General features: G+C 38.9%; 1 protein-coding gene across 10 annotated transcripts in view; it reads right to left on the minus strand.

Moving 5' to 3' along the window:
- The window catches only part of ATG7 (autophagy related 7), a 270223-nt gene that overhangs the window by 223845 nt on the left and 22205 nt on the right, over nt 1–24173 (minus strand). For 8 of the 10 annotated variants that reach the window (XM_084634637.1, XM_084634639.1, XM_084634640.1 and 5 more), the window contains exons 9-12: nt 22988–23109; nt 20288–20381; nt 15102–15246; nt 14455–14613 (exon numbers count right to left, since the gene is read on the minus strand). In XM_084634637.1, the coding sequence (XP_084490763.1) occupies nt 14455–14613; nt 15102–15246; nt 20288–20381; nt 22988–23109 (520 nt within the window). The remainder of the gene's footprint in view (nt 1–14454; nt 14614–15101; nt 15247–20287; nt 20382–22987; nt 23110–24173) is intronic. The other 2 variants (XM_084634638.1, XM_084634636.1) reach the window with 1 other exon arrangement.

Consider the following 24173-nt stretch of genomic DNA (forward strand, 5'->3'; position numbering starts at 1 on the left):
AAATCAGCATAGTTCCATTTATTGTGTAACTAGCCCACTTAACCAACGTTTTTCAACCAGATTTTCAGAAGATCACATTCCATTTGACTAGTCTGGACAATCAAGAATTACAAGACAGAATAATCACTTTTGCAGTGGCCCTGTTTTTACAGGGACAGAGATACTAAGCAAAAATATTTGTGTATCTCACCGTTGAAGGGTTGATTGGACTGTATGCAACTCTATTTTGGACAAACCTCAATGCAACGTTTCAACCATATGTTATGGCCCTGATGTCTTTAAGGACCTGATCCTACAACCACGCACCTGAGTAGTCCCGCAGCATGTCAACAGAATGAATGAAGTTACTCATATGCCTATGTGTTTACAAAATAGGACCCTTCAATTATAAATCCATCATCAAGGCAGGGACTGTCGATATTAGTTTTTGAACAGTGCTGAACACAGTGATTAGTAAACAATGTGAACATTTTAAAGCAGTCACTATTTTGAGCATTTTTCAAAAAAAGACTGTGCTGATTATTCTTCACCAACTACACTATTTTTCTTCTTTTATTAGAACAACTCCACTGTACTATTCAGGCCAAAATTGGAAATCATTCTGTACAATATTAGCTGCAGAACCCTGCCTCTACAAATTATTCTGAAACCCCACATCATCTTTCTGTAAATTATTGATTTAAATACTTTTTTCTGGCACCAACAGAAATGCCTTAAACCTTCAGCAAATTCATTAGCAACTGCTGCACCTCATAAAAACCATTCTTAAGCCTAGTATCTCTTGGAAGATCAAATTCCGTACTACTGACTTTTGTACCAAGTTTTTGCACGGGGGATTGTCTTGCCTCATCATTTCTTAAATGTAAAGATTAAGAAGACTGCACCATTTTATTTATGCCTTACAAGTATCTTTAAAACAACCTCCAAATTTGACCTACTAGAGCAATTAATTTTATTCACATATAGCTTTTGTCTTAGATCAGCTCCCCAGTTACTTTACACAAAGTGAACAATAAGACCTCTATTAGGTTTTATCTGCGATTGAATCTTTACCCAATTGCCGTTAGACAGATGGGAAGCATCATACACTGTACTTTTGTTGTTTCAAATTCTATAAAATACAAAATTCTTCAGTCTTCAGTGATACTTGTATAATTTGAATGGCCACATATTAACTTGATATAGAAGGAAATCACTTCTGAGACTCATAGCTCCTATTGTCAGATGCTTTGCAGGCTTCCACTTCGGAGCTGCTGACAGCAGCCTCATCCTGCAGCAGAACCGTACAACATGTCTCCTCCATGTCCATATTTGAAAAAGGTGAACTCAACTGAACATACATTAGAGAGTTCAAAAAGGACATACATGGAGGGTCATTTGAACCACGTTGCTTGTCTGGTAAGGTGTAAAACATCTGCTATCAGATAGAAAAAGACACTCCATATATATTACAGTACAACTTAGGCTATGTCTACACTACGTGCTAACGATAGGATTCCCCTGCTCCTGTACAGATATTTGCACTAGTTCTCATCAAGCTAGTGATAGTATAAATAGCAATGCAGCTATTTTTCACCAGTTTCAAGCAGGTTTGAATTTTCTATTACCTGGGCTACTGTGGCTACCCTGCTATTTATACTCGTGGCAGCCTGATGAGAACATGAGCAGCGAAATCGCATCCCTAGCTCATAGCGCAGACACAGCCTTAGAGAAGTCAACCAGGTCAGGGTCCAAGTGTGCTAGTCCCTGTATAAACATATAGTAAATGTCAGTCCCTGCGCCAAAGAGCTTACAGTTTAAAGGCAAGACATAACAGCTGATGAAGCAAACAAGCATGTGTGTATGCAGGGAGAGGCACAAAAACAACAGGAGGCTTTAGCATAGACTAGTGCAGAATTCAAGAATTTATAACAAAATACCCATAAAAAAAAATGGAGTACTTGTGGCACCTTGGAGACTAACCAATTTATTTGAGCATAAGCTTTTGTGAGTTACAGCTCACTTCATCGGATGCATCTTTTTCTTTTTGTACTCCTTTTCTTTTTGCGAATACAGACTAACACGGCTGTTACTCTGAAACCTGTCATAAAAAAAAATGAACACACATTGTTAAGGGGAATTCTATGTAAAGGCACTTGCTGCAGAACAGCAGTTTCAGGGAGGTTTGATCCAGATATTACTTAAGTCTTCATTACAAAATGATACATGACTGAGGAAGACTAATTTTTCCTCCCTATAGAACTGGGTGTACAACTTTTGGAGAAGAATAAGTGAAGAGACTAGTTTGAATGAAGTTTCCATTCCAGGAGACACTTGCAATTCTGATCAACACTGAATCCTCTGACTCAGCTCCATTAGTTTAAAATAATTTGGCCATGTGCGAAAGCAGGATCCAGGGAAATTTCTAATTTTTCCCTGATCAGAACCTAAAGTTTTTTTCATTGACATAGCCCCCCCAAAAAATCAAATCACTTGCTTCCTGGTATAATGGAATTTCAAGCACACTGGCTATTCATCTTTTAAGTCTTTGAAAAGAATGGCTATTTAAATTGCATCAAACAGTCCTTCTTAAACCTATTAATATCACTGTCATTTTTATATTTTTGCCCATAATACAGATAACGTATCAAATGTATCACAGGCCTCAAATGTATGCGCACTCGTAAGGATAATGCAAATCAGAATCTTTATGGATGGATGATTTCCATAATTATTGGATAGATTTTAATATTCTAATCTGAAAAATAAAATGGGAAATAACTAAGAACATTTTGCACTTGTCTTTTTTTAAAATAAAACTAGTTGTGAATTAACTAGCACAAAATGTCTCCTACTCATCTAAGAAATCCTGCAAAATTAAAGGCTTCTATGAGATACTCATTTACACATGAATGCTTTGTTTCAGCAGGATGCTGGTGGTATTTGGGAAGTGAATTTTTAGCTGAATTTTGTCTATTATTTTTCCTGTCCAAATGAAATATTACACAGTCCACAAGATTAACGGCAGGCATGACAAAATACAAAGTTAATGTAGGTTATAATTTCTATGACAACACATTATAAATACGTGTGTGTATATATACCCATACACCACACATTTTGTGTAAAGTTTAGTGTGTAAGTACACACATGTACACGAACTACTGAAATTTGGGGACTGTGTAAAAGATTATTAAAACACATGTTCTTTTTTAAAACTGTGCTTTTAAGTGATGGTGGTAATGTAGCTGAGTTCACTTACCAGTAGATGGTGCACCTCAATGTTCACTTCTATTGCAATAACTAAGTGTTCAGTTTGGTGCAGAGCATATATTTAAATATTGGCTTGACAGATTTCAAATTTTTTTATATAATTTCTATGGAAAATATCTGTTTGTTTTTAAGCATTGTTTTTGATTATCTATTTACATTTTAACAGTAGATGGAAGTTATGGGAACTGGGTCAGAATTATTTAACAGCATATGTTGAGATTCAAGAAGTTCAAGGTTTATAACCGTTAAAACAAAAATAGTCACCATCACAGGTCAAAATATACAAAGTAAGTGTTCTTAAATCAAACTAGTAAGTTCTCAAGAAGCATTTTTCTTACTTTGCCTGTCAAGGTTCCTTCTCCACTGTGAACTCTAGGGTACAGATGTGGGGACCTGCATGAAAGACTCCCTAAGCTTATTATTACCAGCTTAGGTTAAAAACTTCCCCAAGGCACAAACTTTGCCTTGTCCTTGAACCATATGCTGCCACCACCAAGCATTTTAAACAAAGAACAGGGAAAGAGCCCACTTGGAGACGTCTTCCCCCAAAATATCCCCCACAAGCCTTACACCCCCTTTCGTGGGGAAGGCTTAATAATCATCCTCACCAATTGGTACAGGTGACCACAGACCCAAACCCTTGGATCTTAAGAACAAAGAAAAAGCAATCAGGTTCTTAAAAGATGAATTTTAATTAAAGGAAAGATAAAAGAATCACCTCTGTAAAATCAGAATGGTAAATACCTTACAGGGTAATCAGATTCAAAACACAGAGAATCCCTCTAGGCAAAACCTTAAGTTACAAAAAGACAGATTTCCTTTTGTTTAATGGCTGGTAAAATAAGCTAACGCATTTTTTAGCTAGATTACTTACTAACTTAACAGGAGTTGGAAGGCTGCATTCCTGATCCGTTCCTGGCAAAAGCATCACACAGACAGACAGACAAAACCCTTTGTTCTCCCCACACCCCTCCAGATTTGAAAGTATCTTGTCCCCTCATTGGTCATTTTGGGTCAGGTGCCAGCGAGGTTACCTTAGCTTCTTAACCCTTTACAGGTGAAAGGGTTTTGCCTCTGGCCAGGAGGGATTTTATAGCACTGTATATAGAAAGGTGATTACCCTTCCCTTTATATTTATGACATTGCCTATCTGTAAATTTCAATCATCAACGGAAATATTTTTTCATCAGTTTGTGTGTGTACGGTGAAATTGTTTGCTGACATTTACTGATTAAAATCTAATCCTTTCAAGTCTAATTATACAGAAAAACAAAAGTCCATTTGACAGCATTTAAAATTTTACAAATGCAGAGAAAAATTATTAAAAGAAGAACAAGAGTTATATAAAAATACAGAATGAGAATAAAATAAGATGACAAATAGTGGAGCAGCATATTAAAGTCTCATCCACACATACAAAATTTGGGTGTAACCCTGTATACACAGTATTTTACAGAAATGAGTGCCACCTTCATTGCCCTGTCTGACCAAGCTGCTGTCATGTGAAAAAGCAAACATGAATTGACTGAATTCAAACACAGTGCCTTCAAATTCTAGCACATTCATGAAACATTCCAGTAAATACACAGAGTAATATAAAACTGTACAGGAGACTCACCCCCAACTCTGCCCCACAAGGTGCCCTTTCTTCCTCCTCCACCATGTGAGCTTATGGGGAAAAGTGTAAAGGACAGACAGCCAAAGACTCCAACAGGAGCAGAATCAGCTAACGCAGGGACCTCTTTCACCTTTGGATGTTCCAGTCATGACTGTAGGAAGTTCTGACTTTCTCTACCCTGTGATGATTGACTGTTCCCTATCCCCTGCCCTCACAGTCTCTTTGCCTCCGCTTGACATAACACCTGCCCTTCCTACCCTCTTGTTCCCTACCCAGCCCTCTTCACTCCCCTTCCATTTTCTTTCCATTTAGCTGATCCCCCTGCACAAAGCCCCCTTTCCCCCAAAAAACCTCAGAACTCACACAATTTTTGTCTCCATCATGTTGTTTACTCTCCTTGTGTGTGTTGTGGGCAAGGACGGTCTATTATTCCGTTTGTACAGTGCCTAACACAATGGGACCCCACTCTTGGTTGGCCCACAGGCACAACCATAATATACATAATTAATAAAAATTATATACATAGTATCTCCATACCCATGCTAGCTTTTAAAACAATATCACTTTAAAGTAAGAAAATGGTACTGCCAAAAATCTAGAAGTGACAAAGTCTGTAGCTGTGGTTCCTTCTCCTTCCCCCTCCCCAATTGAGGGGAACCTCACCAGGTAAAGGAGAATCTTAAAGAATTTTTGTTTTCTTTTGTTTTTAAGGTGGTGAATTTTTAATTCTTCTTTTCTTGAAGATCTCCTTGAACATGTGAAGTGACGCAAACCATTTGGGTATGAAAACCATGGCTTCGAGTCCTTTGATATACCTGGACGGAACCCATATCCATACATAGCCATGGAAGGGCTGCTGATAGCACTGCGGCCCCTGCAGGCTCTCTCTCTCAGGAAACTCAGTGGAGTTGAAAGCAAAATGGTATAATGGACTAAGCACAAGGATAAGAGATGTCTGCATGCTAATCACAGCTTTGACAAGGAATCAACGAAGGTATCTAGGAATTAACTTGTAGAAGTGCCCCTAACTCAAGTTGAAGTCAATGGGAGATTCGGGTGCTCTGCCTCTCTGGAAATCAGGCACTGACCCTTTCTGCCATTACTTTCCCATCTGCAAAATAGGTGTGATAATAGGTAACTCACTAAAAGTTGTGATGATTCAGTAGTTAATAGCTGTAAAATGCTCAAATCCACCACAATGCACAAAAACTCTCTAGTATTAGGGTGGTGATCGTAAGCATGTGCATGTCTAGTGTATCCACAGACTTTCATCTTATTTAAATAATTATCCCTTGCAACATTTATTTTAAAATCTTAACATCTGTGCTCAGACCTCAGCACAAGTAGCTGGAATCCAGTTCTGTAGCAGAAGGCTGGGATGAACAGATAGGAAGGGTCTTTAAGATGTCACACACATACAAACCAAAATATCTCATTCTTCCTGGAGAAAAGTATCTCCAAAAATTGCATCACCAACCCTCCCCAAAACTCCAAAACTTCAGGCTGGCTCTGTGCATACAATGTGATTGGGGTGAAAACTGTTTCCCACCACCAAAAAAAAAAAAAAAAAAAGGCCAGCTCTGCTCACCGATTGTTTATTGAGGTGTCAAAAAGTGAGTTTTAAAAGCTGAACAATTATCCCAAACTGTACAAATGAAACAGGACATGAAACAAACATCAGAATATTGTATTGCATTACATGTTATTTGGCCTTTTGTTAATATGTGCACTATTATAAAAATGAGTAATGTATGCTGAGTTTCCAATACTTTTCTTCACAGCTGATCAAATTTTTATATCTAGTTTCAACTATCATATTCTTAAAAACAGAAAGCTAATCTTAATCAAAAATAATTTCTGGCACAGCCACCACCTCTTCTGAAGGCTAGGATTAATTTTTCAGGAACATTGTCATTTTAGTAGCATTTCTAATTCCCTGCCTCACACAATTCATATTCCCCCTCATCACCAAAATAAATGCTTACTTCTGATGTGGCCCATAAATAAAATCTAAGCTACAGGATAGTGTCACAGGTGAAACCCTTTGGAAAAAAAAGAGATATAAAGCAGGATTTCTGCATTAACCTAACCGGTCTGTTAAATGAAACTCTGCACTTTTTCTCGAATATGTTTTTACTGGAGACAGAATTCTGAAAACATATGCATTTGATGTTTGATTAGTCCAGGGAAGGGTATTACATTAAAATTATATGCTATAGGCCAATAATAGCCTTCATGGCTATAGGAAAGCAGTCAATGAATGATTCAATGCATACCATACATCTGTCAAAAGGGCAAAAGTCCATCAATCCTGCTATTCCACTAATCAATCTCTCTCCTACTTTACAGTTAAACGGATCACTATAATTAGTATCGAACATATTCTTTTAAAAAAAAACCTCAAGCTCTTTTTCAAAGGTTTCTGTTTTATTTGTAGTTTGTACGAAATTGTTACTCTGCTTCTCAGTGAGACAGGATGTAAAATTAATGAGTACGAGAGACATAAAGGTTGAAACAGTGGCTGAGAGTTTTAAAGCCAGATAGGAAAATTGGATAGATACTCAATCCCACTAAAATTAATGGGAGGAGCAATCTGTGAAATCCTGATGGCACTGAAATCAGTGTTTTTCCAGGGCTTCAATGGTACCAGGATTTTACCATCTTTGTCTCAATTCTCTATCTGGCTTTGAAAACCTCAACTAGTAAGTTTAAACTATAGAAATGTTGCACAACAACAGAAGGAAGAAATGCCTCTCTAAAAACTATGTAAATTACAAGTAATTCTGGCAATACTTCCCTTTTCAATGGCACCAGCATGTACATTCCAGCCTCAGCTTCCCCACAGCAGTGAAACAATGACTGGGGAAGAGACAGGGAGAGAGTAACCTAAAATTATTGTCCAGGCTTTTGAACACTCAAAGACAGTATTGGCTATTTCCTCACTGATATAAAATCCTGGATACCTAATCTATTTATTCACAAGTATTTATGTGCCTGAACAGGAATTTTGATAAAGCACCAGGACAATTTACAGTAAACCGATGAATATGTGCTTGGCATGTTGCTCAAACATTGGACTAGGAATAGCTGTTGAGTAAGTAGATTTTTATCTTGCCAATGTCCTTTTAAATCTTTTGTTAATGTGACCCCTTCCTACCCCCACCCCTCCCACTCTGTGTATATGAAGTTCCTTGACTGAAGCAGAGCGAATAATGTTCCACTACATGGCAAGGCAGGGACACTTACCAGGACCTATGAAAGGGATATTGCACCACCCGTGTGCCTCAAAATTGTACAGGTTAGGTTTGGGGCCAAGGTGGAAGCTGGCCAGGTTTGTCCATTCCCCCTATGGTGGAATAATGGGGAAGGCATAAGATTAATGAAGGCTACTGAGGGCCCTAAGAAAGCATCAGCTGACATGGAATACCTGAGGGGTATTCTTTACAGTAAGATCCCATGCACACACCTCAGTCAATTTGGCTGTGCACTAGGACCAGATTTTGGCTCTTGGAAATTAAGAACAGGCAGTACTATGTCATCTGTACTACGTGCAACACTGTACATATTCAGTAACAACTCTCTGATGCGCTTTATTTCTCAGTGTTCATACTCTTAGCACTGTACATATATTTTATAATTGGATCGAGGGCATACAGCTGTGACAGACAGAGGCTTATATACAATATAAACTTAAGACAACAATTAAACTAATCTATTAATTCAACAGCAAAAAAAATACATTAACACAGAGTTGACATAACTTGAGGGTATGTCATCCCTTTGTAGAATGTTGTGTTGAGCAAAATTCAAACTTCTGAAAACCAGGAAATTCACAATTAAGGTTGCCCATTCCCTCTTTCAGCAATGCCCAAATATGCCCTATTAAAACACATACCTTTATTCTGCCAGCCCCAACTGGTAAAATGTACAATTCTTTATCTCCTTTTACAACCCATTCACTCTTACCACCAAACAAATTTAACTGTGTTAATGTAGTTTTTGACACTAAATTTCCAATTTTTTTAACATGAGAATGTTGGTAGAAATTAGTAGTCACTTAAGGCAGTTGTACATCTCCTGTCCCACAATCTGCATACTGAGCCAGCCACAGCTGGACCCTGATTCAACAAACCTCCCCAACCCTGCCCTGACCCATTCACTGCATTCTACCCTCCAACCTGGCTCCCTCTCCACTACAATACCCAGGCCTCCCCCACCACAAGCAGGGAATGCATCTCCCTGAAGTCTTCACTATCAGGTATACAAGTATCTCTATTGCTGCTACTTCCCCCTCTTCTATAACCCAACTCACATGCAGTGCCTGAAACAAAGGACAACTAAGTTTCAGTGGAAAGGTGTTCCTGGTAATGTTCCAAAATGGTTGGAGGGTGGAATTTGTGGCAGGGCCAATGAGAGAACTCACAGCCAGGATCTCTGTTCCAGAATATTTATGTTTGAAAGAAAAATAGTCCAACCATCATCCAACAGATATACCCCATTGGTGAGAAGCAGTTGGGTGTCAGAACTTGTAAAGTTCCTTAATACTGTTTTCAACCTGGGTCCACCAAAGATTTAGTGGTGCTATGCAGTACGTTGGCTAAAACTCAACCAATTGAGATTGTTTTGACCAATGTTACATCAACAGTCTGATCTTAATGTCTGTGCAAAACAAAAACAAACACCTAGAAACTTTCTGAAAAATGGCTGCAGGGGCTTATATTTCTGCAACCTCTAGCTCAAATAACCCCATATTTGGGTCACTAATCCTATCCCGCACCCTCTTGAAGCGCACACAATTTCAAAGGAATCCAACTAATTGTGCCATTTCTTAAGAGGACTTGGGTCAACCTTTAAACAGAAGTCATGATGCAAACTTAATTATAGTGGTGCAGCAGCACTTTAATACTGTTTACAAAAGCATTTAAAAACACTGCTTTTGCCTGGAAGAAAGAAAGGGGGGGGGGGAAATGAGAGTATCAAAGCAGCAAACAAAACAAAAATCAAACAACTGGGAAATATTTACTCAGGAAAGTCCTTGTGTGTATAAAGAGACGTTTTGCTCACATGTTAGATCTGAACGGAAGCAAATTTGTGCTTCCTTTCACGGGCAAAGTGTTTGTTTTGGTTTTGTTGTATTTTAAAAAGTACTAATATGAGTGCTGTGGAATTATTACAAACTCATTTGGTATAATATTTGTGTATTTTCCCATTTTGCCACATACAAAAAGCGTGCTGGTAAGGTTTAGCTCATAAGGTCTTTGCAGCTGTTTAGTGCCTGACAGTGGAACCAGAGATCCTTGAGGCTTCAGGTGGTACTGCACAACAAAATAAAAAATAATAATAATAGGGTGCATGTAAACATCTATGGCAACCTAAGAGTTAAAATAAAATACAAACATAGCTTTCATTTCTTATAATTCAGTAACTCATCTCAAATCTATTGCCAAATTTATTACTATAGTTTAGTGGCAGTAGGGAATTTGATGAATAATGATGGCGTTACAAACAAGAAATAGAAGCAGAACAGAAATATGCTGGTACAGCTGAGTATGGTAGTCCTTGGAATAATTAAAACATATTTCCAGAACATTTGGAAAGAAGCTTCTTTATAAGGTCTACTTAATTGGGTAGGGTATGAGCAGCTGTAACAGAGCAATGTCTCACAGTTTATGCTTTTCAATAATATTTAAAACACCCTTATTTTTATTATTAATAATGAAGGTGGACAGGAGAAATTAATAATAATTAGAAAAGGAGTTGAATACATTCATATATTAAAAAAAGGAGTACTTGTGGCACCTTAGAGACTAACCAATTTATTTGACAGGTTTCATTTTGTGAGCTATGAAAGCTTATGCTCAAATAAATTGGTTAGTCTCTAAGGTGCCACAAGTACTCCTTTTCTTTTTGCGGATACAGACTAACACACTGCTACTCTGAAACCTTCATATATTAAAGAATCATTACATGTTTGGCTGGACATCACATAAGGTTAAATGTAAAGTTTAATTATCTCAAACATACATTTACAGCAATATTTTCCCATAGTTAATTCCTTTCAGCAAGATTCTGTAGAAAACAGGAGGCAAGACACCATAAGTCATGTGTCAGAACTGTGCCCCCCCCAACACTGCTTGTACACCCACATATTCAGATGTGCTCTGCAGCTTCTACTGTCACAGTCATGGCCAGATCTACAAAAGAATTTGCTATCCAATGTAATGAGCTCTTTTGAAAATCTGGACCCAGATGTGAGTGCTGATCTCTTATGGAAATCTGCATAGCCACTGTGCGTATGCACATTTCTTACCCTGCTCCTCCACTGGTCTTGGGACACATGAATACTTTTATTAAAAGTATCCCCCCTTCACCAACTGTCTGCTCAATATCTTATGTTCACGTGTTCTGTTTCAAAATACTAAATTGACACTTAAAACAAGGGACACCCCTTTGGAGCCAGCCTTTTTAGTCTCTGGCGTAAAACCAAAGAGTAGTGAAGAAAAAAATGCCAAAGTCTAACAGACATTTTCACAATTCAGCTTCTCATATTCCTTACAGAAACAGGATATTCTTAATTATCTTTGTCATAAGGCCATCTTCTCTCACATCATGTTAATAACAGAATGGAAGTCAGGTGGGACATCAGAGCAAACAGGGTACAGGCCTTTAAACAAGGCCACAATGGATACAGTGTGCAGAATTGTTAATGGTTTCAAGCATACAGGAAGTTGAATTCATTGAAGTAATAATGAACACTGACAATCTGAAGATATTAAGGACACAGATCAAGGTGAGAAAAATATCTGGAAAGCCCACATGGTTATGGGATTCAGAAAAAAGTCATCACTTGCAGCAGCTAAACCAAGAACAAATACAGACATCTGAAGTATAAATGAAGTATTACAGACTATTTAGGAGTTGGGAAGGGAAGACACTACACTGCTTTTGTGAAGAGAAGAGACTATGTCACTTTTGAGAACAATGTTTTAAATTACATGGATCCACATGAAATGAATACCCGAGTAATCCCTATTATTGGGCCAAATTCTACTCATAATTGTTCAGTATCAATCTTAAAAAATAATATAGAAGCAAATGTGGACAATAGGGGACATTAAAAATATACAGAAGTTTGCTCTCACACCTGAAATCAGGATAATACTATTTCACACTTTAAAAAAAGCTTTACTATTTACAAGATATAATACCTGCAAAATATAAATATACACACACACACACACACATATATATATATATAAAAAACACATTTTAATAAGATAGGTAATAAACCCTGTGAACAGTTTTGAATGCATGCTCCACAGAGAGGAATAAGACATAAAAATACATATTCAGTGTAATACACAAGATCCTCTCCTGCCTTAACTTCTCACCTCACCTAGTAGAATTGTGTTATACTACTTTACATTTCACTTTCTTCCCCCACCCCCCTCCATTATATGCATTCTGGCAACCCCCAATGCTTCCTTTTTAATGGCATTTGCTGTTTGAATGTCATGATTCTTCTGCAAATATTAGGAAAGATGCCCATATTTATTCAACATCACGCAGCCCTCCATTCTGAAGAGGCTTTCAGAAGAAGCTGTTTTTACTGACTATTGTGAACTCCAACCCTGTAATTCCAATGTCTAATGTCTAACTCTGCTATCAACAAACAAAAAGATCCAAATCCGTTGGTCCAGTGGTGTTCCATCTAGCTTAGATACACTGGCCGAAATACAAAATTTAAGCCCAAATGATGTTTCTTTGGAATGTTAACCAAACTTTACTGAAATATTTTGCCAAATCATTATTTCTAATACTTTAGAAACTAAGTTTACAGTGGTCAATTTCTTTTGGACACCTTCAGCATTTGTTGCCATGTCTCATCTATTCATATGGGCAAACACTGACCCTGCTAACACTTATGCACATAAGTAACTACACATATGAACAGCCCCACTGAACTCAATGCAGGCAATCAGGTATATAAACTTATGTAGATAAGTGTTTGCATGGATGAAGACTATGAATATATTTCCAGTAAAGCTTGTAGGGAAAATGTAACTGCTCCAATTTTAAATCAACATCTTTTATATCTTTATAACTCTATTCTCTATTGTTATATCAAATCATTTTCTGAACCTTTCCCAAATGTCTAAAAACAACAGCAGTTCATCACTTGATCTAATAGAAAACTACGTATTTCAGACTACTCAATGACAAATAGGCTACTTACTATTAAAAAAAAAAAAAAAAAAAGAGTTAGGGAGAAAACCAGCCAAGAAGAAAACAAACACTTTCAGATATAGAAGGAAACAATTCCAAATCTGAAATCACACTACTGATCATTCCAAATGAATAATGTTCTCTTGTGGTGATCTCGAGAACACTAGGTCATTTCAGTCCAAAGGCACTATTACCAGATAAAGGTGAAAAATTTGATACTTTCTAAATGATGGAAATAATTTTAAAATAAGATTTTCTTATTAAAAACATGTGCAGGTAAGAGAGTCCCTTCTAGATCGGGTATTAGGTTATCCCAGTCTTCCTACCACCTAACTTTTTACCAGTTTTTTTACTTTTTACCAAACTCTGCATAAAAGATCAGGGAAAAGATGGTACTAACCTGTGCACCACTGGCCATTGGATGCACATGAAGGGACCCATACTGCCATAAAAGGTCCCACTGATTGCATGTGAGCAGACTCCTGTGCTATCTCATTTCAGGATTGATGCCTATATTGTTAATTATAATTTTATCTAAAATTCCCAAGCTTGATAATGGAACACATACAATACCACTAGTTTTTTAACCCCCACTCCGGTAATTTCCAATCTGTAATTTAACAGACACTACCAGTGGTAATTCTCTGGCTTTTCAACAGGTTGGAAACCAGACATTTAAGGAACAGCAGCAATGGTCTTAGATGCACTTGTGAAAATATAATGTAGACTTCTCTCTATAGCAAATTGCAAATAGATGTTAATACGAGAAAAATGATTACTTGAAAGTCTGGCAGGAGAAAATATCAGAAAATGAATGGAGACAGATCAGGGCAATAACCAAGATGGTTTTGATTTGTGTTAATTGTCTCAAAATGAAAGAAAAATGCAAGTGCATAAGCAATTAAACACCAAACTATTTACATGTGACTGAAAAGGGGAACATGGATAAGAGCCTCAAGATTGTGTGGAATGCTCAGTGCTTTTAAACGCATTCAGTGGAACTGTTCCAAGATCAGCCATTTCTAAGAGCGCATTAAAAACACACCTCAGAAGAGAAACTGGAGAACATTTCTTTACTGTGACTCTGTGGAAAGGCAGCTGAGATGAGCCCTTAGAACTCATTTTGTTACATATTTTTATTGCCACAAGTTTCATTCCCTTGCTCCCTGCATGTGAAAATAGCTCCTATAGTTTGCCAGTGACTGCAGTATAAACTTTGTTTCCTTGCCTTTCAGTTTCCTGATCCCCTTTTCTCTTTAAGCATTAACATGAGAAGACCAAAGGAATACTATGGAGCTATTTAAAGTCAGCTGTCTTCTTAATATGTTGAGATTTAACCACCAAAATATTTTACTTACCACCCCTGGGAATATTTTTTGCAGTCTATCTGCTGCCGCAAGTGCCTTAGGCTTCCCACCATCAAGACAGTCTTCAAACTCGTATAGAGGCTGCCGTACAGGGTTGGAATAGGAGATTTTTGCATTGTCCACAAATGTGATCTGTCTGACTCCCCATCCCTAAACAAATAAAAAAATCCAAGTAATTGGTAATGACTAATTTAACACTGTAAGACTTTAGTTCAAAGGATGTAACAGAAACCCCTTTGAGTCTATAACATTAAAAGCGTAAGTAGACTTTTGTTCACATTTTCAAATTCTAGGTTTAACTGCAGATTGTTATTACAGTTTTAGAAGCTTGCTATAGAAAAATTCCTTTTGATCACACTGAACTGTCTCTCACTGGCACAATTATTTATTTCAAATATTTTGGTTTGAATTTGATTTTGTGAACTCATGTGTTATTTTATTCAGGACAAAATTTCACTTTGTACCTGGGCAGTTTTTAATTTAAAAAAAAAAAACATAAAACTGCAACATTTCTGTGATACACACATCCCATATATATGTTGATTTCATTGTATTCTTCCATTCTTTAGCACAAGGATGAAAAAAGTAAACTTTACGAGAGAGAGCAAGTTACCTTCAGGAGTAACTCTGGTACTTACCATTAAGGTTCTGGCTACACAACAACCCAGTGTACCAGCTCCCAGCAGCAGACACTTAGAAGACACAACTTTCTCCAGGTCAAGAGTAGGCACCAACCGCCAGCACATCAATTTAAGATTAAGATCCACAGATGACTCAGCTAACCTATATAATGAAATAAAAAAACCAAACATCATCATTCCTGAATACTCTCTAATGCAGCATTGGCCTTTTGTTCCAACTAAGCACTGGTTCTCAGTTTGTATTTATTTATTTTGGGTGGGGTGGGCTGGAGCTCCCCCCCAACTCATTGCCCCAAATCCCTCTGTGATATACCCCAGCATTTGCGATCATCTCTCTCCTTCTGTCCGCTTGATCTCAGATGAGTTTTCCTTCTCTTTTTAAACCTTGTCTTCTCTATTTTTAAATTTATTCTTCACTGACTTTTTAGTTTTTGTTTCTATATTCTGCCTGTCTGAGGTTTTTACATGTCTCCCATCAATTAAGTATCTGATTACATCACAATCCTGAATGTATTTAGCCTATATTTATTCATAATCCTTATTGTATTTATCCTTTAGGTTGGAAAGTATTATCCCCATTTTACAGATGGGGAACTGAAGCATACAGAGAATAAGTCACAACGGTTACACAGGAAGTCTGTGGTGGAACAGGGAATTGAACCTGGGTCTCTTGGGTGTTAGGCTAGCATCCTAAGCAATGGATCATCCTTCTCTACAGGCAAAAAGGAGATAGCCACCTTTGAAGGGTCTCTAGTAAAGGGTGAATGTGCACACAGGGCTGACCCAAGCAGCACAGATGCAGAATTGAAAAGCTCAGGCTAGCAGGCTACATGTGAGCTCTTCCTCTCACAGTCACTTGTGCCTAGATCAGAGGTGGGCAAACTACAGCCTGCGAGCCACATCCAGCCCGTGGGACCCTCCTGCCCGGCCCCTGAGCTCCTAGCCCTGGAGGCTAGCCCCCGGCCCCTTCCCTACTGTTCCCCCTCCCCCTCCGTGCCACGCTCTGGGCGGCGGACAGCGCAGTTGCAGAACCGCAGCCTGACCCAGTGCTCTGGGTGGCACAGCTGTAGCACTGCCAGCCACTAGTGCTCCAGGCAGCGCGGTAAGGGGGCAGGGGAGTTTGGGGGTATCGTCAGGGATTGGGGGTGTGGATAGGGGTCGAGGGGGTCAGAGGGCGGGGAATGGGGGGTTGGATGGGGCAGGGGTCCCGTGGGGGCAGTCAGGGATGGGGGGTCCGGGGATGGTCAGGGGACAGGGAGGTTGGATGGGGCAGGAGTCCTGGGGGAGTTGTCAGGGGAGGGGAGGGGGGTCGGATAGAAAGCTGGGGCTTGGCCACACATGGCTGTTTGGAGAGACACAGCCTCCCTCCCCTAACCAGCCCTCCATACAATTTTGGAAACCCAATGTGGCACTCAGGCCAAAATATTTGCCCACCCCTAGCCTAGATACTACAGAGCTAAATGCAGATATACAACAGAGAGATCAATTTATCTTGCATATCTGTATCTAACTGAGCTTTAGAGGAGCACATCCAAGGTCGGGAAACATTGCACTAGCTAATAAAATAGCTAAATCAGTATACAGTATAAGCATCTCTGAGAATACTTAAAATGAAAAGTAAAAATCACAGAATCTGCTTCAGCATTACACTCCCTGCTATGAATAAAGAACCTTGTCAACAGATTTGACGTTAATCAGTCCATGCTATTTGCTCTCATATACTTTGGCCCTTGCAGAGAATTCTTAAAGGTACTATGAATAAATTCTACTAAACATTTTGTTAATCAGATATATAGTAATAAAAAAGGAAAAGATGAAGCTCTGTTTACCTACAGCATTATTTACCTATGCAAATTTTGCCATTCTATCCTATTGTCCTCTCATATATCAATCAATACACCAAAAATAGTAACACAATAAACTTTTATAAAAATGTTTACTGTGGTTCTTACAAATGAATTAGAAAGATGCTGAAACAAGAACAACAAGACAATCAGTAATTGTCCTATTTTTAAAAACTTACTCATTAGGTATTTGACAAGATTGCCATTAAACATATACTTCATGCTAGGAAAAATTGTATACTCCAGAGGCCCATAAGTAATTAACTGCTATATTGATGACATCATCATCATCATCTGGACCCCTGGAAAAGAAGCGCTTGAGGAATTCCACCATGATTTCAACAATTTCCATCCCACCATCAACCTCCGCCTAGACCAATCCACACAAGCAGTCCATTTCCTGGACACTACTGTGCTAATAAGCGATGGTCACATAAACACCACAAACCTATACCGGAAACCTACTGACCACTATACTTACCTACATGCCTCCAGCTTCCATCCAGGACACACCACACGATCCATTGTCTACAGCGAAGCTCTAAGATACAACTGCATTTGCTCCAATCCCTCAGACAGAGACAAACACCTACAAGATCTCTATTAATCATTCTTAAAACTACAATACCCACCTCCTGAAGTGAAAACACAGATTGACAGAGCCAGAAGAGTACCAAGAAGTCACCTACTACAGGACAGGCCCAACAAAGAAAATAACAGAACGCCACAAGCCGTCACCCTCAGTCCCACTAAAACCTCTCCAGTGCATCATCGAAGATCTACAACCTATCCTGAAAAATGATCCCTCACTCTCACAGATCTTGGGAGACAGACCAGTCCTTGCTTACAGACAGCTCCCCAACCTGAAGCAAATACTCTCCAGCAACCACACACCACACCACAAACACACTAACCCAGGAACCTATCCTTGCAACAAAGCCCGATGCCAACTCTGTCCGTATATTTATTCAAGTGACACCATCATAGGGCCTAATCACATTAGCCATGCCATCAGGGGCTCATTCATCTGCACATTTACCAATGTGCTATATGCCATCATGTGCCAGCAATGCCCCTCTGCCATGTACATTGGCCAGACTAGACAGTCTCTACACAAAAGAATAAATGGACACAAATCTGACATCAGGAATCATAACATTCAAAAACCGGTAGGAGAACACTTCATCCTCTCTGGCCACTCAGTAAAAGACTTAAGGGTGGCAATTTTGCAACAGAAAAGCTTCAAAAACAGACTCCAACGAGAAACTGCTGAGCTTGAATTAATATGCAAACTAGATACCATTAACTTGGGTTTGAACAGAGACTGGGAGTGGCTGGGTCATTACACATATTGAATCTATTTCCCCATGTTAAGTATCTTCACACCTTCTTGTCAACTGTCTAAATGGACCATCTTGATTATCACTACAAAAGTTTTTTTCTCCTGCTGATAATCGCTCATCTTAATTAATTAGCCTCTTACAGTCTGTATGGCAACTTCCACCTTCTCTGTATGTATATGTATATGTCTTCTTACTATATGTTCCATTCTATGCGTCCGATGAAGTGGGCTTTAGCCCACGAAAGCTTATGCTCCAATAAATTTGTTAGTCTCTAAGGTGCCACAAGTACTCCCGTTCTTTAAACCAAATAAGGCAGTCCATGAAAATTACATTTATTTTCATAGAGTTTAAGTCCAGAAGGGGCATTAGATCATCCAGTCTGACCTCCTGAATAGCGCAGACCATTAGATACTTCACTCAAGTACTCCTATATTAAGCCCAGTGACACTAGTTGGACTGAAGCATCTCAGTCCTCAGGAGACTAAACTACTGTGTGCCACAGACAGAAAACAGGAGAGACCACAATGCCACCAATGCTCAAGGCCTCTGCAAAGGCAGGAAAGTGATGAGGTGAGATATGCCCAAATGATTCCAGCAGGCAATCCATGCCCCATGCTGTAAGGGAAGGTGGGGAAAAATAATTTAATTATTTTGGATTAAGTCCAAAGCCCATGGAAGTTAATGGAATTGGATCACGCCCCTAAAGTCTGCTGGACAAGTCACTGACCCACATTTTATATTTCAAGGTGAACAGCCTCTGACCCAAGTTTGAAAATGAGAAGCAGCCTTTCACCTCAGATTCTATCCAAATGCCACAGGTAATCTGTCCCATCCCCTAGCCTGCTACTTTGTTAAATTCTTTCTCTGATGCCCCTCAGCTAATCACCCTCACACTGCACAAGAATGATTATACATGAGTGCAGTATTGATCACTGTGTGAAAGCTTTAAAGGATACCAAAGCAGTTAACCAATTTTATTTTCAGCCTATGTTGTATTTGCTCGCTGGTCAATGCATCAGGCTTTTAAAGTTCTGAGCAGAGCAGATCACAGCAGCTTATCCGTGAGGGAGATAAATGACACATAACAAACAGGAGCCTTCTTTCTGCCAGAACCAGCCCTCCTTACACTCAGCCTGGTCCCCTCTTTCAGTCTCACATAAGTCTTGATTTGTTTTTATCACCTCATTTTTGCAGAGGGATCCACTACATCACATCCAGTCATTGAGTACAGCTATGCATCATACACTAATTTTTTTGCATCTTCCAGCTTCTCCTCAGGAAGGGCCGTGTGTATCTTTTCTACCTTTTCCATCATTCACTTGTAGACCTCAGAAGTAGAGGGAGTGGAAAACTATCCATAAAATTAAAACTGTTCAATACTGCAAGGTGCTAAACACCCTCAACTTCCACTGACTTCAGCAGCAGTTGAGGGCATGCACCTTCTCACAGGACCATTCTGCACCCTGCACAATCAAAACCAAGGGACACAATGATGGAAGTTACCAAGGCCACATTCTTTACAGCAGTCAACCTGTTCTTATGTCTTGCCAGCCATTAAGTACATTGTGAGTCTGCATTGATAAAGTTAAACTAAAAAGGAAGGACAATAAGTAAAATCACAGACTTCAACAATACAAACATACGTCTATGCACAGAAACACAGGTACACAGAAATACAGCTTGCATTCAATTTAACTTTAAAAAATAACTAATCTGGATTTCCAAATTAGTGCCCCATTCTGGAAGCACTTATTACTAGGCATGGTGCTTTCTACTCTGAGAAGTTCCACTGTCTTCAATGGGACCTTTCATGGGAGTCTACATTGCACCTGGTAAAAATGGACGGCAGGATTATCACAACTGTATTTTCTTATCTGACAAAGCACATTTAAGATCCAGGTAGTCTTTGGACCTTACATTCTCATTCCCCATACCCTCAAAGCCTGGTATATTTCAGGCCTGATCAGATTATAAATGTGTTTAAACCACCACATACCTTTTAGGATCCATACATTCACTGAGATTCACCATTCTTGGACCCATGCCTCCTTTTTGGTTTTTCTCCCATCCAACAGCTTTTGGACAATCTACTTTTCAAAAAACCAAACAAACAAAAAACTCCATATTAAAAACCCAAATTTCACCTTGCCAAACAAAAAAAACCACACACACACACTCTGCCCTACCACCACCTTTCCCAAAACTGTCAATTCATTAATGATGTTAAATAACTGAACTCTTCACTGCAATATAGATTCTATTATATGGCAAAAATTTGGTAGAAAGTGTCCCTTTTTTCATATTGAGTGCACCACGCACTGCTTTTTATTCCAGTGTTTTAAAGCATGTTAGTTGAAAAGTCTTAGCTAACATGATTTTAAACTTGTTTTCCTAGTCTGGACATAACCTCTAACATACTGAACCTAAACAGACTTGGCTGCACCTAATTAGTTCCCAGCTGTGAGTGTCTCCCTGAGCTGTCTCTGGAGTCTGGCTGGGAATTAACCCTCAAAATCTCAGGCCATTGTCAAGACAGATGGGTCTTCTCCTAAGGACATCATTGGGGCAGGGGACAGCAGAACACCAGATCCCCTCAAGAGTACCAAAAATCTTGTTCACCCACACACGTGCCTATATCAGCTTTTAAACTGAAGCCTCCTGTATGTGAGTATTAAATTTGGCATCTACAGATGTATTTTTTCAGCACAGAGCAGCCACAGTGTGCTAGGCACTTTAGAGACTGAGAAAAGACATGGGAAGAAGTGAGAGAAAGGGAGGAAAAAGTTTACAAGAATAAGAATGTGTGGTTCTTTTGATTAGCAATATTTAATATTACATTTTCTATCTCCATCTGTAAGCTTGTTAACTATTTTAATATCTACACGGTTCTTTCCCAGGTATTTCTTAAGCTTCTTATAAGTAATAAACAGTGTGATTCTCAGAGCTAGAAGAGAGGCATATGAATCAGAACATCTGTGTTCTATTCCCAGCTCTGACAAAGACTAGCTAAGGTCCTGATCCTGCAAAGAGCTACACTCATGTTTAAAGTGGTGCACAGGACTGGGGGCTAAGTGACCTTGGGCAAGTCACTTCACTTCTCCATGCCTTGGTGTCCCTACCTGGGTATAAACCCACTTGCTGACTTCGCATGCATGGTGACTTTTATTTTAACTATTATTTGTGAAATACTCAGACCCTCAGATGAAAGGACCTATAAATAGTTTTGTTCTGATGCAATATTATCAATAGCAACTGAGTCCTGGTTTCCCAAATTCACAATGCATTGCTCTAATTTCCTTCAGGTCTTCATACCACGAGACATAGATACAAAAACACCCCAAACTCCAAACATACCAAAATTGTGATTTTTGTGGTTTTATCAATCTACTCTGTAGTCTCAGAAATGAGAGTTTCATGCACTTATTACGATTGTGTGTATTTTTGGTAGTCTAGTGATTAAACACACTTTTAATAAGAAATGATAACATACATGAATAATGTATGCACTGTTACAGAAATTACCTGTTGTTGTATCATGCTTGTAATTAAAATGAGAGCATAAAGGCTCGGTGATTATGGCAGAAGAAAAAAAAAATCTTACTCTCAAAGTAAATTATCCTCTTTCCTTCTGGAAGATAAAACTATTTTCTTCAGAAAGACATTTGAATAATTTAAGATGCACTAAAACAACCAAGTCCAGTGGCACCTTAAAGACTAATAGATTTATTTGGGCATAAGCTTTCGTGGGTAAAAACCCCACTTCTTCAAATGAATGGAGTGAAAATTACAGAAACAGGCACAAATATATATTGGCACATGAAGAAAAGGGAGTTACTTTACAAGTGGAGAACCAAAATTGAAGGCCAATTTAATCAGGGTGGATGTGGTCCACACCCAAGAATTGATGAGGAGGTGTCAATACCAAGAGAGGGAAAATTGCTTTTATAGTGAGCCAACCACTCCCAGTCCCTATTCAAGCCCAAACTGATGGTATTAAGTTTGTAAATGAATTGTAACTCAGAAGTTTGTCTTTGAAGTCTATTTTTGAAGGTTTTTTGTTGAAGAATGCTACTTTTAAATCTGTTATTGAGTGTCCAGGGAGACTGAAGTGTTCTCCTACTGGCTTTTGTACATTATCATTCCTGATGTCTATTTGTGTCCATTTATCCTTTTACGTAGAGACTGTCCGATCTGGCCAATGTACATGGCAAAGGGGCATTGCTGTCACATGATGGCATATATCACATTAGTAGATGTGCAGGTGAATGAGCCTCTGATGGTGTGGCTGGGTCCTATGATGGTGTCGCTAGAGTAGATATGGGGACAGAGAAGGCAACGAAGTTTCTTACAGGGATAGGGTCCTGGGTCAGTGTTTCTGTGGTGTGGTGTGTAGTTGCTGGTGAGTAATTTTCACTCCATACATCTGAAGAAGTGGGTTTTTTACCCACAAAAGCTTATGCCCAAATAAAACTGTTAGCGTTTAAGGTGCCACCGGACTCCTCGTTGTTTTTGTGGATACAGACTAACACGGCTACCCCTCTGATACTTAAGATGCACTATTTTTGAGGTAGCGGTTAACATCAGCAACAAGTTAGCAGCACTAACCTCTCCTCTATCTTCTTAGTGATCATGGAGAAGAGAAGTCAAGTAACATTAGTTTCCATATTCTGAAAGCCATCCTTTGACAATGGATTACCTGGGCTCTGTGGCATCTGTGGAAGCTTTATTTCAAAGATGCTGCTGTGTGTTAGGTCTCTCACGCCTTGCATGGTCCTGTCTCTGAAGCAGAGCACTTCAACTGAATGGAGGTGGCTACCCCTGGCATTAAAATAATAAAATAAATAAATAGCAAGGTAGTTATAAAAGATCTGAAACTCCTCCAGCAGAAAAGAAGGATAGTCAAGCAGGAACTTCGCTTTATTAGTCCTCTGGTGTCATAGAGGTTTAATCCTTTGGAAACTCAGACTATGACAAATCTTCGATTGATATTGGATTCACATATGATAATGTGCCTATACTTCTATCTGATCAAATATGAAGAAACCCAATATGATTAATGAATACCTAAAGCAGTTCACTCTTATATGGAAACTGGTGCAGCTCCCCTGAAATTGCACTCGGGACTTCCCCACTGTTAACTACCCATCTGCACAATGTTACTGGGAACTAGAAGCAACATATGTTTTGAGGCATAATGACCAGAGAAGCCCCAGAGTACAATAAAGCTGCAATGACAGTGTAGAAGGAGGTGCCATCCTACTTCCTCCATGACTTAGCACGCTCCTCAGAATCCTTCATCTGATTCAGTTTTTGTATCCTCCCCCTTCACCAACTTAGCTTTGCACCCATTATTCATATTCACTCAAGGTTGAGCACCAAAGTAAAATAATTAGGTGTTTGGCAAATAATGGAATTGGGGATTCTCATATCCCCACAGGATGCACAGATAAGTGATATGCACACGGAAATACCCTCCTATGCTATCGTTCACCTAGCAGCCTGGAAAATGCCACTGTTAATGTGGCTAAATGACGGTCTGTCGTCTCATTACACATTACTAGAAGGTCAAAAATTTGACGTTTCAGCTTAAGTTAACCAATCAAACAAACCAATGTTAGATAGATGGTATTTTATAATGCAAAAGATGACAGTGTGAAATAAAACAAAAACAGATGTTCAACCTGGCAATGCAGAAGAACTTTAGAGTATGTGTTCTTCAGACTTTAGCTCATGTACCATTGGTGGTCATTTGACAGTTTTATTCTCTAGAGCAAGACAGCTTTCCAATGGCACTTGCCCACATTAGCATCCTCAATTACTCTGTACCACACAACAAATAAATCCAGAGACTAGACTGGCTTTCAGGTTTTGCTTCTACTCAT

This window comes from Lepidochelys olivacea, assembly GCF_965140295.1.
Source record: "Lepidochelys olivacea isolate rLepOli2 genome assembly, chromosome: 7".
NCBI classification, from domain to species: domain Eukaryota; kingdom Metazoa; phylum Chordata; order Testudines; family Cheloniidae; genus Lepidochelys; species Lepidochelys olivacea.